This window comes from Loxodonta africana, chromosome 19 (assembly GCF_030014295.1).
Source record: "Loxodonta africana isolate mLoxAfr1 chromosome 19, mLoxAfr1.hap2, whole genome shotgun sequence".
Taxonomy (NCBI): Eukaryota; Metazoa; Chordata; class Mammalia; order Proboscidea; family Elephantidae; genus Loxodonta; species Loxodonta africana.
The window spans coordinates 62,812,570-62,828,889 of NC_087360.1; the positions used below are offsets into that span (position 1 = coordinate 62,812,570).

General features: G+C 46.0%; 1 protein-coding gene across 1 annotated transcript in view; it reads right to left on the reverse strand.

Annotated features, from left to right (window-relative positions):
* Positions 1–9,503: 9,503 nt before the first annotated feature.
* Positions 9,504–16,320, reverse strand: part of EIF4EBP1 (eukaryotic translation initiation factor 4E binding protein 1) — a 33,396-nt gene continuing 26,579 nt past the window's right edge. Inside the window, exons 2-3 of the mRNA XM_003412536.3 lie at positions 12,189–12,368; positions 9,504–9,984 (exon numbers count right to left, since the gene is read on the reverse strand). Coding sequence (XP_003412584.1) covers positions 9,953–9,984; positions 12,189–12,368 — 212 coding nt within the window. The 3' untranslated portion in view covers positions 9,504–9,952. The remainder of the gene's footprint in view (positions 9,985–12,188; positions 12,369–16,320) is intronic.

Here is a 16,320-nt window from a genome sequence, read left to right on the forward strand (position 1 = left end):
GAAAACAGTAACATGTAACTTTACAGTGGAGAAACTGGCAGATAACCACTTTTACCAAGTGGTTAAGGTTAGCATCACTAGATAAGTCACATTGACATGATGCAATGAGAAGTCTACTTCTTCTCTGTAGTAGTTTTCCCAAAAATCCATAACCCCAGTCTAATCAAGAGAAAACATCAGCTGAACTAAACTGAGGGACATTCTAGAAAATGCTTGACCAGTACACTTTAAAACTGTTAAGGTCATGAAAGACAAGGAAAGACTGAGAAACTATTGAATTGGAGACTGTGACAACTAAATGCAAGGTGGAATCGTCGATTCAATCCTAGAACAGGAAAAGGACATTTGTGGAAAAACTGATGGGATCTGAATAAAGCCTGCAATTAAATTAGTAGTACTGTGTGCCATCGAGTTGATTCTGACTCATGGTGACTCCAAGTGTTTTAGCATAGACCTGCACTCCAAAGGGTTTTCAACGGCTGTGCTGTTACAGAAGTCAGTGACCAGGCCTTTCTTTCATGGCACCGGTGGGTGGATTCTAACAGCTAACCTTTCAGTTCGTAGTCGACTGCAAACCATTTGCACCATGCAGGGACCTAATAATACTATACCAATGTTATGGGTTTGTTTTTTTTTTTATGAAGGTTTACAGCTCAAGTTAATTTCTCATTCAAAAACTTATACACATATTGTTTTGTGACATTGCTTGCAATCCCCACAATGTGACACAATGTTTCCCCTTTCCATGCTGGATTCCCTGTGCCTGTCCATCCAGTTCCTGCCCCTTCCTGCCTTCTCATCTTGCTTTTGAACAGGAGTTGCCCATTTTGTCTCATATATTTGATTGAAGAAGCACGCTTCTCATGTTATTTTTTGTTTTATAGGCTTGTCTAATCTTTGTCTGGAAACCCTAGTGGTGTAGTTAAGAGCTACAGCTGCTAATCAAAAGGTCAGCAGTTGGAATCCACCAGGCGCTCCTTGGAAACGCTATGGAGCAGTTCTGCTCTGTCCTCTATGAGTTGGAATCTCATCAGTATGATTCTGTCACTATGAGTTGGAATCAACTGAAAGGCAATGGGTTTTTGGTTTTTTTTTTTTTTTGGTTAATCTTCGTCTGAAAAGTAGGCTTCGGGGATGGTTTCAGTTCCTCGTTAGCAGAGTGTCTGGGAGCTTATTCGTTACAACATGAGGTCATACTAGGTTAGAGAGGGCCCCAACATGTAACTGTTAAGGGGAAGAAGAAACTAAGGGAAACTGTTGATGACTGGCAGAGGGCCTGACTGAACTCTGAGACTGCACCTCTGTTGCAGTGGCATCAATTTATATCTTCAATGCTGTCCTCCAACAGCACTAAGCAACATTAGTATAATAATAAAGATGAACTGAAACACCGATTTGACTTTTCTGTTTTGCCAGGCAGGTAAAAGGAAGGTCCAGGATAACAGGGAAGGAAAAGTGGTAGTGAGAAAGGAGATTAATTAACCATGGCCCCCAGGAAAGCAGAGGGGCAGGAGAAACTGGATGGACTCAGAATCCAGAAGTCTGGATGAGGAGGCAAGAACTGCAATGGTGAGACGTTGAGGTAAGAGAAGGGAATATTTGAATTTCAAGCGTTTAGACTCTTTAAAAATTCTCTGCCTCGGAACCATTCCCAAAGCCAACACTTCCGAGAGGGATTGGACTGCACTATGGGATAGAAAAGGATACTGGGGAAGAATGAGCTTCATGGATCAAGTAGACATATGAGACTATGTTGGCATTTCTTGTCTGAAGGGGAGATGGGAGGGTAGAGGGGATCAGAAGCTGACCAAATGGACACGAAAAGAGAGTGGAGGGAAGGAGTATGCTGTCTCATTAGGGGGAGAGCAATTAGGAGTATATAGCAAGGTGTTTATAAATTTTTGTATGAGAGTCTGACTTGATTTGTAAACTTTCACTTAAAGCACAATAAAAATTAAAAAAAAAAGAATTTTCTGCCTCTTCCCCAGAGCCAACTCAACTGTGCGTAAAAGCTGGCAAGGCTAAGGTGGGACTGGACCTAATTTCTGAGATCAGAAAGCAAAGCATCCACCAAGTGGAGCACCTTCTCAGGATAAGGATAATTAAAATCACTGAGTTCATATGACAGAGCACTGGGTTGGAAATTTAGGAGAGAGAAACATTTTTTAGGAGCTCTCTCTGTCCCCAGCACCACTGCTGAACTCACCCGGCTTGCCAGAAAGTCAATTTGATATAGCAATCCAGCTCTTCTTAAAACCCTCACAATTGTTATCCCTGAGTGGTAGGCTTAGAAAAACTGCTTCTTGCTCTTTTCTCTACATTTTCCAAGTATTCTGCAGTGCACATGTGTTGTTCAAATAAGTAAATAAAGGTTTACATATTTTTACATACAGTTTAACAACACAAAGACAACCCGATAAAAAAACTGGACAAAGGAATTGATTAGACATTTTACCAAAGAAGATATACAAATGGCCAAAAAGCACTTGAAAAATGCTTGAGGTCGTTCCAAACCCACTGCCGTTGAGTTGTTCGACTCATTGTGACCCTGTGGGACAGAGTAAAACTGCCCCATGGGGTTTCTAAGGCTGTAAATCTTTAGGGAAGCAGACTGCCACATCTTTCTCCTGCTTAATGGCTGGTGGGTACATACCACCGACCTTTCAGTTAGCAGCCAAGCGCTTTAATCACTGTGGCACTAGGGCTCCTTTCAAGGTCATTAAACCAAATCTATTGCCGTCAAGTCGATTCTGACTCATAGTGACCCTGTAGGAAAAGTAGAATTGCCCCATAGGGTTTCCAAGGAGTGGCTGGTGGATTTGAACTGCCAACCTTTTGGTTAGCAGCTGAGATCTTAACCACTGTACTACCAGGGCTGTGTGGAGGCCATTAGGGAGATTCAAATCAAAACCACAATGAGATAATATTTCACCCCTACTAGAATGACTATGATAAAAAAAAAATAACAGGTGTTGGCAAGATGTTGATAAGAAATTGGTGGTGGAATGCAAAATTGTACAACTGCTATGAAAAAACAGCTTGACAGTTCCTCAAAAAGTTAAACAGATAACTACCTAACAATCCCAATCCTAGGTATGTACCCAAAAGACTTGAAAGCAGGAATATAAACAGAAATCTGTATACCATTGTTCGCTGCAGCACTTTTTATAATAGCCGAAAGGTATACACAACCTACATGTCCACCAACAAATGAATGGATAAACAAAATGCAGTACATACGTATGATGGAATATTACTTTGTCATAAAGAGAAATGAGGTGCTGACATATGCCATAAGAGATGAACTTTGAAAACATTATGCCGAGTGAAATAAGTCAAAAGGACTAATATGGTATGATTCCACTTAAATAAAATACATAGAATAGGCATATAGGGCACCAACAAGCTGGCTCTCTGCTCTGGCCCTTTGTGGTGGATGTAGGCTTGGTGTGATCACTGGGCTAATAAAGGTGATGTTCTGAAGTTAGGTAGTTCTCTGGTCCTCAAGACGTGGTCCTTGGATTTGCAGCATCAGCGTCATCTGGGAACTTACTAGAAATGCAAATCCCCGGGCCCCACCCCAGACGTCTGCATCAGAAGGTCTGGGGTAGAGCCCCCAGCAGTCTGTTTTCGCTAGCGCTCCAGGTCATACTGATGCACACTGAACTTTGAGGACTACTGATGTAGTGAGACGATGGGCAAGAGGACGAGCTGAGAGAGGGAGAAGAGTTGAAGTGTGGAGCCCATTTTGAATGCCAAGCGACATGTATCCAAGCAAGGAATTTCATTCTGCCTCTTGCAGCTCCTCAGGGAGCTAGTGATGAAGCCTGTTGAGGGTGCACAGTTTAGGCCAGTCTCTGGGGAGAGGCCCTGAGGAGCACTGGAGGCCAGAAAGGTGGTCCGGGAGTGAGGTTAAGTTTTTCCCTTCACTCATTTCAAGTTCTGATCAGGGTGTGGTAGATGGTTGTTGTGTTGGAATTGCAGGGGATGAGTAGTGATGGAGCTCAGTGTAAATGAAGCCACGTAGTACAAGAAAGCCAAACATCTGGGAAAGGACAAGGGGACAGCAGTTACCAGAGGGGACCCAACGTAGGGGAAATCTGAGCAGGCTAGCTTTATTGAGGGGTAAATGGACCCTTGGAATGAAAGACACAATGTCACGACCTCCTTTATTTCTCTTCCTTGACAAATGGTTCTGACTGAGTCATAAACTTGAATGCAGCTACACACTCATAGATTTATGTTCTCATGATACAGACCCAAGAGCCAGGGCCCTCCGCCCTCTCCCCCCACTGAATCCACATGGTCATTGCAACAGCTGTGGGAAGGGTTTGCCCACATATTGGCTTGAGTGAGTGCTACACGTGGCCAGCCAGCTGTCTGACAGGCCAGGGACTGATAATGTCCTCATGTTTGAGATGGCTCATCCTCAACCCTGGAGAAACATGAAGGAAGCTGTCAAGTCTGAGGTAAGGAAGAAAGAGCTGGAATCTCCAGGAGGGAGAGAGGAGGCAGTGGCTAAAGGTTCTGGTTGGAGGTGCTGAATAGGACACCCTGTGGACAGAGGAATTACCTACTCTTTATCAAAAATATATATATATATATTTTTTTTCTATATCATAAACGTTTGTCACTGTAGAGGGCTCTGTGTAACCTTACTTAGTACTATATGAGTGGCTTTTCTAATATATCTTGACTACAGGAAAGAAGGGTGGGACCATCTTGTTCCTCCCTTTAAGATCCCCATACCTAGGGCTGACTAAGAGGTGAAGATGGCACCACAAAGTGCCTCCACACGAAAAAATCTCTTTTGTGCAGGGCATAGGGGATGGCCCTTGCATTGCAAAGGCTGTTCTGAATTAGATACCACCTATGGAGGAAACTCCTTGGAGCCCTAGTGGTGCAGTGGTTAAGAACTTGGCTGCTAATCAAAAGGTCAGCAGTTCGAATCCATCAGCCGTTCCCTGGAAACCCTATGGGGCAGCTCTACTCTGTCCTATAGGGTCGCTCTGAGTCGGAATCAACTCAATGGCAACAGGTTTGTTTTTCTGGAGCCCCGGTGGCACAGTAGTTAAGAGTTCAGGCTGCTAACCAAAAGGTCAGCAGTTCAAAATCCATCAGCTGTTCCTACTCTGCCTTATAGGGTTGCTAGGAGTCAGAATCAACTCGACAGCAACAGGTTTGTTTTTTTGGAGCCCTGATGGCACAGTAGTTAATAGTTCAGCCTGCTAACCAAAAGGTCAATGGTTGGATTCCACCGGCTGCTCCTCAGAAACCCTACAGAGAAGTTCTACTCTGCCCTATAGTGTTGCTATGAGTTGGAATTGACTCGACAGCAACGGGTTTTTTGTTTTGTTTTTTTATGGAGGAAAGGGAACTCTGGTGGCGCAATGGCTAAGAACTCAGCTGCTAACCAAAAGGTTGGCAGTTTGAATCCATCATCCGCTCCTTGGTAGTTCTACTCTTACAGGGTCACTATGAGTCAGAATCGACTTGATGGCAACAGGTTTGGTTTTGGGTATGGAGGAAAGGGGAGAGGAAGTCATGCTACTTTTCCCCAAAATCAGACAAGCACCACTAGCATAATTTGTGAGTAAATTGAGTAAGAGTGTGCATGGCAACGTTCAGCAGGTTTAAAGAGTATTTGAATGTCAGTGCTGCTATGTAGGGCATCAGGGCTTTCTAGCATCCTGTACGTGATCCTTCACTGGAGCCTGAGGCTCAGCTTAGGAATTAGGAATCACAGTTGTGAATAGGCTTCTAGGTTGGTACTTGAAAGGCTCAGAAGCTGAAAGTGCCCCAGGAGTTGGGGGATTACCTGAAAGATGGCTATATTTATATCCATGATTCCAGTGCAAATCTGAACCTACCCCGTAGAGGCTAAGGAACGGGTTTTAAACTGCTCAGAATCCTGACTGCCCTTTTGGAAGGTGGTCTTGCTTCTCCCAGATTAAGGTGGGGTGACTAGGAAGAGAAGATAATGAGCTTTACATGCAACCTAATGGTGGAAGCCATGGTTTTGAGAAGAGCCATGCACGTGTGAACTTTGTTCCCAGCTGGAGTTCCTTGGCAGAGAGTCTGCTGGCTACTGCTGGCCTCAGTGGTGAGTAGGGAGCCAGAAAGCAATATGGCCATATCTGTGGCTGTGAATGCTTGGGTGAAGGGAAAAAGCAGAGCTGTAACTAGTTTGTTCCAAACCAGATCTGGGCAAGGTAGGAGTGTCCTAGTCTAACTCTGGTTCTGCTCCATCACAATACATCTCCAGTCACCCTGTCTGAAAACTCCCTCAGTGTTCCTCTCAGAAACTTGTCTCATAATCGCAAAAGAGAGAACGTGGAGAAGTGTGCTCAGGTCTACATAAGCCTTCTTCACCTAACCTGATGGGTTTCCGAGATGCAGGCTTCCTTGTTTTAAGGTACTCTCTCAGCAGGAGGCAGCACTAAATTTAGTACATATTGTAACTAGCAATTTAAAAACGGTCTTTGGCCTTTCTCTTACCAGAACCTAAAGAATAAAGATATCTTGAAGGTTCTTCCTTTTAAAAAAACAGCTGCTTATGCTATGGCCTCTGAACAGCAGTTGGGGGAAGATGTGATTCACCTCCACTTTGCTGTAGCCCACTCTCCCTCCAGGATACATCCAAGTCATAGTCTTTGGAATTCAAGAAACCCTAACCTTCAAGGGTTGCACTTTTCCCCAGTCAACCTGCAGGAAAAGAGGGTACCTTACTTTCTGGTGGAGCCCTGGTGATGCAGTGGTTAAGAGCTGCTAACCAAAAGGTCAGCAGTTAGAATCCACCAGCCACTCCTTGGAAACCCTATGGGGCAGTTCTGCTTTGTCCTATAGGGTCAGTAGAGTTGGAATCGAGGCAACAGCGATGAGTTTAGGTACTTTCTGGTGTTCATTTAATCTGCTGTAGATGAGGCAGGAGGCTTTATTTCAAGAAACAAGGTGGTGTTAATGGGTCTAGAGATGAATCCGCCTTTCTTGGTTGGCCATGTCTGTTCCTTTCCCAGTCCTCTTAATGAACATCACGCTAAAGGGTACTGGGAGGAAGATGGCTACAGTCAGTACCTCAGTCTAGCTGCCTGGGAGTTGGAGGAATGCCCACAGCCATACCAACAGCAGCTGGAGGTGACAAAGTCACTGGCGTTTCAGCTTCCTATACTCCGCTGGTGCTCCCCAGGAGCATTCCCCAAGGTTCATTGTGGCCTTCACCCTCTCTCTGAGCAATTCCTAAACCAGCAGGCAACTCCACAACTGAATGAAAACCCTACCAGACCCATCTTGTCCCACCTCTGTGAAGGCTTCCCAGACCTGATTCCTTTAACTTGTGGCACCAACACTGCCAGTGCTCACTGGATCATGCATTGCTTTATGACATTTCCGCATGTCCTTTTACTATTCATAGTGTATCTCATCTCCGTATCAGCTCATAAGCTCCTTTGTAACACACACCATGGCTTAAAACTTTTTTTTTTTTTTAATTTCAGTAGGTTCATGGCACGTGGCATGTCTGACATTTGTCAGTGGGCTCCCCAACTCTAGTGATCTTGGTGATCCCAGAGGCCAACTGTAATGGTCTCCTGGAGTGAGTGAGCCTCTCTCAGAAAGCTTTAAGACTTGGTACACGGGAACATTCAGTTGGACCACAGCAGACGCATCTCCCCAACTAGATTTTAACTTCCATGAAGACAAGGACTGTTGTAGATCTTTGCTCATCTCCAAAGCATCCAGCCAGAACTGATGCCAAAGAAATACACACACACAGGTCTCCTGGAGGACACTTGCTCTGTGGGAAAGGTACACTTCTGATCAGTTTTGTTATTGCTGAATTATCAGTTATTTTTTTATCCCACCTGCTGGACCCTGAGATGTGCAAACAAGGGGATTGGACTTGATCATGCAGACTGGTAAGCAAGACCTCTGGTCTGTTTCAAGATGCCAACAGTGGAGTGAGCTGCTGTTACTGGAAAGCTGAGGGATCAGGAAGGCTGAGGCAATCCCTTATTTCTTCCTAGTTGGTCGTTCTTTGCTCTGGTGGTGGCCCATCCCTAGCTTCACTTTTCCCACCCATACAAAGAGGCATGCCTGGAGTTAACACACCTCCCACGGCCGGGTCCTTCCACACATGAGGTACCTGGATTCCAGCTGGCTTCACAGACCTTGGGAAGAGAGGAGGCTCCACCTCAGCTCTTCGTTGTTGTTAGTTGCCACCGAGTCAGCTCTGACTCATGGCAACCTTGTGTATAACAGAATGAAACACTGCCTGGTCCTGTGCCATCTTTGTGATTGTTGGTGTTTGAGTCCATCGTTGTGGCTATTATGTCAAACCATCTTATTGAGGGTTTCCCTTATTTTCACCAACCATCTGTTCAGCTGTTGTTATTGTTGTGTGCTGAAAAGTAGATTCAAACTCATAGCGGCCCCTTAGGGTTTCCTGGGCTGTGATCTTTCCAGATCGCCAGGACTTCTCTCCAGCGGAGTGGCTAGCGGGTTCAAACCGCTAACCTTCCAGTTAGCGCTGAGCACATAACCATCATGCCACCAGGGCTCCTTTACTCAGCTATAGAGAAGGCCAGTCAAGGGAGATTTGTAAGTGTTATGAGCCTGGAGCTTGTAGAATCCATGTCAGCCACTGCCTCTTTGTGCACAGGCCATCCATCCTCAGCATATCCTTTAAGGAGAATCACCTATTGCTTCTTAGCAAAGATCTCTGCCTGGCACTCAAGGCCTTAGAAATCTGGCCCTTTGGGAGCTTTTATAAAAGCCATTCCCACACACACACAAGTTGCCTGCCCTGGCCAAAGTGGGCTTCTTGCTGTCCTGTCCTTATACACCCTGGCTCCCCAAGACCACCTGACCTCTGTAACACTGGCCCTGCCTCCCCAACCACTCATTCTTCAGAGCCCAGTTGCAAAGCCACCTCCTCCAGGAAGCCTCCAGCACTTGTGTAACACTTGCATGGAGCACTCCCTAGTGACCAATCATATACAGTCTTGCTGTCTCATGCTACCTCTTCTCATAGGCAAATCTTATGTTTCAGTGACATTCCCAAGGCAGAGAGCCTGTCTCAGGTTGGCGTCCCCCGTGACAGCTCACACAAAGGGGTCACTCAACAAACATCCAGTGTACAAGGATCAAATGGACTCTGCTGGGCCCCGAGGCTCAGGCTCTTCCTTTGACTCTCACATGGAATGGACGCTGAGGGGGAGGGTGACAGGGTCACTTAACAGACTTGGGGCGGGGGTGAGCCCAGAAGAGAGGCAGTTCCCACCGCTGAAACACCCGAGATTGAGTAGCAGAGCTTGAACCCAGACCCCTCTGTCATTTACTGGCTGTGTGGTTTTAACTTCCCTGGCCTATCTCCGGACCTGTGTAGAATAAGGACAATAATGCCTGCTCTACTTACCTTACAGGACCAGTGTGGGACTCAAATGAGATAATGTGGGATAAGTAAGTATGAATAGTAGCTGGTGTTATCACATGAAGCCCAAAGGAGCTCAGACAGGGCCCAACTCTTGGCCCCAGGGTGAAGGTCGCTTTTATTTCCTCTCCGGGGGAAGGAGGGCCAAGGACGCGTTCCCACTGCACACCAACCTAAGGAAGGGGCACCCCCAGAGGGTGGGGCTGGAAGAGCAAGACCATCAATCAGAAGGGCTCCTCCGTGTCCACTTCCGGCCCCTCAGCTGCAGAGGTGTGCTCGCAAGAGTCACTCCCCTTGGGGTGGCAGCTCCTGCATCCACGGAGGCACATGGAGGTATCTGCTGGTGCTCACTAAGGGGAAGGGTAGCAGGTGCCCTGAGTGAGGGAGGAGAGGGCCGGATGGCTGACCCCACACACCCAATGCCTGCCCAGGGCGATAACATTCATAAGACCCGGCTGGTGCGGTTCTTCTCCTGAGAAGGGCCTGAGGGGCCCAGAGGCATTGCTTGCTCCGCTGGCTGGTCCTTTAAATGTCCATCTCAAACTGTGACTCTTCACCTGGGAGAGAAAAGACAAGAGGGCCAGATGAGCAATGGATTCGAGGGAGGCACCAGTTTTTCATTCTGTCATTCCTATAAGAAGAGCAGGGGCCAGGTTTATGCTGCCAAGGAGAGAGCAGAGAGGGGCAGGACTAAAGTAGGAATTCCTGGAAACACAACCCTTAAGGGTTTCTGTCTAACTGTACCCTCTTCCCCAATCTCAAAGGAAGAGCAGGGAAAAGTTTTCCCCAAAGGAGAGGTGACAGTCCTGAATTTTGTACAATTTTTATTATTTTTTATCAGGGTAAGTGGTTATGTGGGATTTTTATTTTCATGCCTTTGTACATATAGAAAAATATTCCTTCAACAGGAAAATTTTCCAAGCACATGTCCCAATTTTTGGTTTAGCAAATGGTACCATAACTTACTAGGTATACGTTCAGCTGCCCGTGGAGCAGCCTAATCCTGCAGTAAATTCAGCCAGTCACTGCCTTCACCTTCCTCTTTCTACCAAAATTTCCAAGTAATTCATGCCAAAGCAGATTTTTTCTTTTTAATAGAACTGCCTCCTTTACAAATCTCCTGGGTGGGGCTACTCCAAGGTTCTACAGCAAAACATCTGCTCTGGTACTCCCCACCCCCACCCCATGGAAACAACCAACTCTTCTGGCTATATATGCACAGATATGTGGGCTCAAGGGTGGGAGGCTTGGCTTCTTACATCCAGCTAATCAATATGAAGAACTCTGTCCCCCAGCCCACCACATCCCTTCATAACTCAACAGGGCTATGAGACCACTGTTTTGGTTAAGAGCTGTCCACCCAGGGCCCCATTGGGGCAATTCTGCATTTGTTCTGGGCCAACGCAGCTGTAGACACTGGGGAAGAAGGGAATGTAAGTGGGGTGAGGGACAGCCCTCAGGTAGTGGTGACTTGGCAACTTCAGGTGTTGACTAACCCCATCCTCAACTTCCAGTGTTTGTTGTTGTTGGGTGCCATTGAGTCGATTCCAATTCATAGCAACCCCACGTGACGGAGTAGACATGCCCCCTAGGGTTTTCTAAGCTGTAATCTTTACAGGAGTACATTGCCAGGTCTTTCTCCCCTGGAGCTGCTGAGTGGGTTTGAACCGCCAACTTTTCAGTTAGCAGCCAAGTGCTTAACCATTGTGCCGCCACGGCTCCAGTGTGTAGTTTAAGGCAAATGGGCGTGGGGGAGGTTAGGGAAACACTGCAGCTGATCATGTGAACCTATCCGTCCTTCTTCCCTTAACAAGTGACAGCTAACCATGCTGCCTTGTGAGGTCTTTCACATTGCTGTGTGTGTGCGTGACTCCACCCTCATACTGCCGCCTCCTCCCTCCCCACCACTGGTCTCCTGCAAGTTGGAAAGGCAAGGCAATTGTGATCTGTCTAGGCTCTGGGGATCCTATGGGAGGCTGTGAATCACATCCTGCAGGCCTGGGCCAGATGAGTTTCTGCTGCTGTCGCAGAATAAGTCCAGCCCCTGGCCCAGCTGTTTCCTGTCTGGGCCTGGTATACTACCCCGGGTGAAGGGTCAGTGGGTTCCGCTCTGACTCAGGTCATCTGGGAGTGCTTACACTGCATCCTCCCTTAGCTGAACGCTCAGACACTCTGGCAAGCTGGTCACAATGCCACAAAGAGAACATTTACACACAGCTCTCCAGGGTGGCTGATCTGATAACCTGGGAGGTAGGGACACCAGGAAGGACCTAGCAACTGAATGCCAAACTTGCAGAAACAACTGGCCACGTTGTTTCTACCTGTCTTCAAAAAGAATCCACCCGTGGACCAAAACTCTGACAGAAGGCCTCCGGGATGTGTTTCTTATCTGTAGACATGTAATTTCCCAGAAGGCAAGTGCACCGTGTCTTTGATAAGTTGTCTCAGGCACCATGAACATCATGGGTGCGTTCCAAGTGTTGCAGCTGAGTGGTGATGCTTCAGTGACAATTATACAAAGGGACATGATTATGGAAGTTGCTGTGTGAAGCCATGCCATTTCAAACAAACTCCCCACTGACTACATCACCTCTCCTGGAGTTCTTGGGCCCCTTTCTTGGGGAAAGTTGGTACCAATAAAAGTTCTACCTCCTCATCCCTACCCCACCCTTTGGACTCTGGGCTGCTCCCTAGTAGATAAGGCCTATGGGCCTTATACATTCCTCTTCCCAATGGAGTCCAGCCAAGCCCAGCCACTCACCACCTGCCGGCTTGTCTTCTGGACTGTTGTGTAGGTGGCTCTGCCTGGTTTCCATGGGGGGCGCCTCACTGGCAGGGCTGGTGACCCCAGGAATGGTGGGCAGGTCCCGGGGGGGTGTTTTGGCTACAGGTGAGTTTCGACACTCCATTAGGAATTTCCGGTCATAGATGATCCTGGTACCTGGAGGGCACAGGGAGGATGGGGAAGCCACTTTGAAGCACCTGCCTGCTCATTTTCCAGTTCTGTGGGGTGTGGTTGCAGCAGAGGGAGCAGGTTCCCCTGCAAAAGCAGCACCAGGGCAGAGAGAAGCTGATTCAGGGGCCTGGCTGCAGCCCAGGACTCTGTTCCTCTGAACTGCCCTGACCGCCTTACTCGCGGTGCTCTGAGGGAGGGCCCACTGGCCACCACACTGCACCCTTTCTCTCCTCAGAGCCCCCCATGTTGTGCCCTCCCAGAAGCACCCCTTAATGCCCATCACCTTACACACATCAGTGATTGGTGTTACTCCTCGTGACAGTCACAGCTGATGGAGGGAAAAGTGCATTTTTATTCATTATTAAATCTGTCCTTAGAACACTCTTGTGCAATACCCACCCAGAAAAGGTCTAATCCCATTTTACAAATGAGTGAACAGAAAAATTAAGTGATTCATTCCAAACTAGTAAAACTAGTGGGAAGTTTTCCTGCCTGGGCTTTGTGGCTAGGAGACAGGGGCAGAGGAGAGTGACCTCACCCACCAAGCTCTACCTGCCCCACAGAAGGCTCTCCCGCTAAGACCGTGAAGCACCTGGGCTGCCCCTTTCACTTGTCATCCATCTGCTCAGATGTGTCACCACAGCCCAGGGTTTGTACATTCTGCATTCCATTCCTTTTCTTCTTTTCCACCCTCCTTTTCCAAGTATTACTCCCTCCGGTGAGGGCTATGTCTTTTTGAATTATTCACAATCCCTAAACCACACCCAAGAGGCACCTGTAAGGGTGCCATTGTCTCAGAAATGCCATATGAAGAGTGTTTCCAAAGTATGGGGCCCAAGATCCTTGTAGGAGACTGTGGTGGGTTAAATTGTGGCTTCCACAAAAAAGGTTGAAGTCTTTGAACAGACACTTCACCAAAGAGGATGTTCAAATGGTCAACAAGCACATGAAAAGATGCTCAACATCATTAGTCATTATAGAAACCCAAATCAAAACCACAATGAGATACCACTTTACTCCTATTAAAAAAAAAAAAACCTGATGCTGTCAAGTCGATTCAGAATTCTACGACCCTATAGGACAGCGTAGAATTGCCCCATAGGGTTTCCAAGGTGGTAAATCTTTATGGAAGCAGACTGCCACATCTTTCTTCCATGGAGTGGCTGGTGGGTTTGAACCACTGACCTCTCAGTTAGCAGCCAAGCACTTAACCACTGTGCTACCAGGGCTCCTTCTAGAATGGCTTAAATAAAAAATAAAATAACAAATGTTGGGAAGGATGTGGAGAAACTGGAACCCTTATCCATCGCTGATAAGGATGCAAAATGGTACAGCTGCTATGGAAACAGTTTGGTGATTCCTCATAAAGTTAAACAGAGAATGACTATATGAATCCAGGAATTCCACTCCTAAGTATATACCCAAGAGACTTGAAAACAGCAACACAGACAGACACGTGTACACTACTGTTCATTGCAGCACTATTCACAACAGCCAAAAGATGGAAAACAATGTAAATGTCCATCAACAAATGAGTGGATAAACAAAACATGGGATACATACCATGGGATTCTACTCTGCCATACAGAGAAATGAAGTCCTGATACATGCTACAACATGGATGGACCCTGAAAATGTTGTTGTTGTTGTTGGGTGCCATTGAGTCAATTCTAACTCATAGTGACTCTATGTACAACAGAGTGAAACAGTGCCCAGTCCTGCACCATCCTCATATTTGTGCCCATTGTTGCAGCCACTTTGTCATCCATCTCATTGAGGGTCTTCCTCTTTTTCACTGACCCTCGGCTTTACCCAGCATGATGTTCTTCTCCAGGGACTGGTCCCTCCTGATAACATGTCCACAGTACATGAGATAAAGTCTCACCATCCTCACTTCTAAGGAGCATTCTGGCTGTACTTCTTCCAGGACAGATGAAAACAGAGTGGTGGTTGAAAATTAAGGTGAGTGAAATTAGTCAGTCACAAAAGGACAAATATTGTATGATCCTTCTTATTTGAAATATCTAGAATAGGCAAATATATAGAGACTAAAGTTTACTAAGGAGCTCTGATGGAACAGTGGTTAAGCACTTGGTTGCTAATTGAAAGGTCAACGGTTTGAACTCACCAGCCACTCTGTGGGACAAAGATGTGGCGGTCTATTTCCGTAAAGATTACAGTCTTGAAAACCCTATATGGGGCAGTTCTACCCTGACCTACAGGGTCGCTGAGTCAGAATCGCCTAGACGGCAACGGGTTTAAAGTTTATTAGTGGTTACCAGAGGTAGACGGGGAGGAAAAGAGGGAAGCATTGTTTAGGAAGCAGTTTTAGTTTATAGTGCTGGGAAATTTGACAATAATTATGGATGATGGTTACACATGATTACTGTAATTTGTATCACTAAATTGTACACCTGAAAAATGTTGAATTGGCAAATGTTGTGTTATAGAAATTTTACAACAATTTAAAAAAGTTCAAGTCCTAACTGCACTGCCAGTACCTGGGAATATGACCTTATTTGGAAACAGGGTCTTTGCAGATGTAATCAAGTTGGGGATTCGAAACGAAAAATAAGCCAAACCCATTGCCATCAAGTTGATTCTGACTCATAGCAACCCTACTGGATTAGAAATAAAGGAAGAAAAAAAAACCAAACCCATCGCCGTTGAGTCAGTTCTGACTCACAGTGACCCTACAGATTAGAAAAAAAAAAAAAAAATTTTTTTTTTTAGTGGGCCCTAAATCCAGTGACCAGCACCCTTATAAGAAGGCTGGGTGAAGACACAGAGACCTACGAGGAAGAAGGCCACGTAACAATAGAGGCAGAAATTGGTGTGATGCAGCCATAAGCCAAAGAACAACAAGGACTGCCAACAACCACCAGAATCTAGGAGAGAGACATGGACCAGGATTCCTCCTTGGAGACCTTGAGAGAGCGCATAGCCTGCCAACACCTTCATTTCACATTTAGGGCCTCCAAACCTGTAAAAGACTATATTTCTGTTGTTTTAGACCACCCAGTTTGTGGTAGTTTGTTATGGAAGCCACAATAATCTAACAAAGAGACCCCCCCCCAACCCCACCTGATTCATCAAATAACAGTGAGTAGTGAGGTTATTCAGTCTTTTTTGATCATCTTGCCTTCAGCCAGAAAGCGAATCTAGCTGTAATTTAACAACTGTCTTGTTGTCATTCTCTTTCTCTTATAGTTACGTTTTATTTAGGGCAAGTGAATCTGGTTTTCCATATACAGTACTGATATCAAGTTTCCTTTTAAAATACATGTATTTGATGTCCATAAATTTTATTAAAGATCATTGTTATGGATTGAATTGTGTCCCCCAAAAATGTGTGTCAACTTGGCTAGGCCATGACTCCCAGTACTGTGTGGTTGTCCACCTTTTTGTGATCTGATGTGATTACCCTAAACCAGCTGCAGTTGAGTCAACTATGACTCATAGGAATCCTCCCGTGTGTTGTAAATCCTAACCTCTATGATGTTAATGAGGCAGCCTTAGAGGCAGTTATGTTAATGAGGCAGGGACACAATTTTAGAGGATGAGGTTGTATCTTGAGTCAATTTCTTTTGAGATATAAAAGAGAGAATCCAGCAGAGAGGAGAGGGATCTTCCACTACCAAGAAAGAAAAGCTGGGAGTGGAGCACATCCTTTGGACCTGGGGTCCCTGGACTGAGAAACTCCTAGACCCAGGAGAAGGCTGATGACAAGGACCTTACCCCGGAGCCAACAGACAGAGAAAGCCTTTCCCTGGAGCTAGTGTCCTGAATTCAGACTTCTAGCCACCTAAATTGTGATAAAATAAATTTCTGTTCATTCAAACCACCCACTTGTGGTATTTCTGTTATAGCAGCGCTAGGTAGTAAGGTAATCATCAATGTGAAAAAGTCATTAAAATGGCTTAAATTATAGAAACAA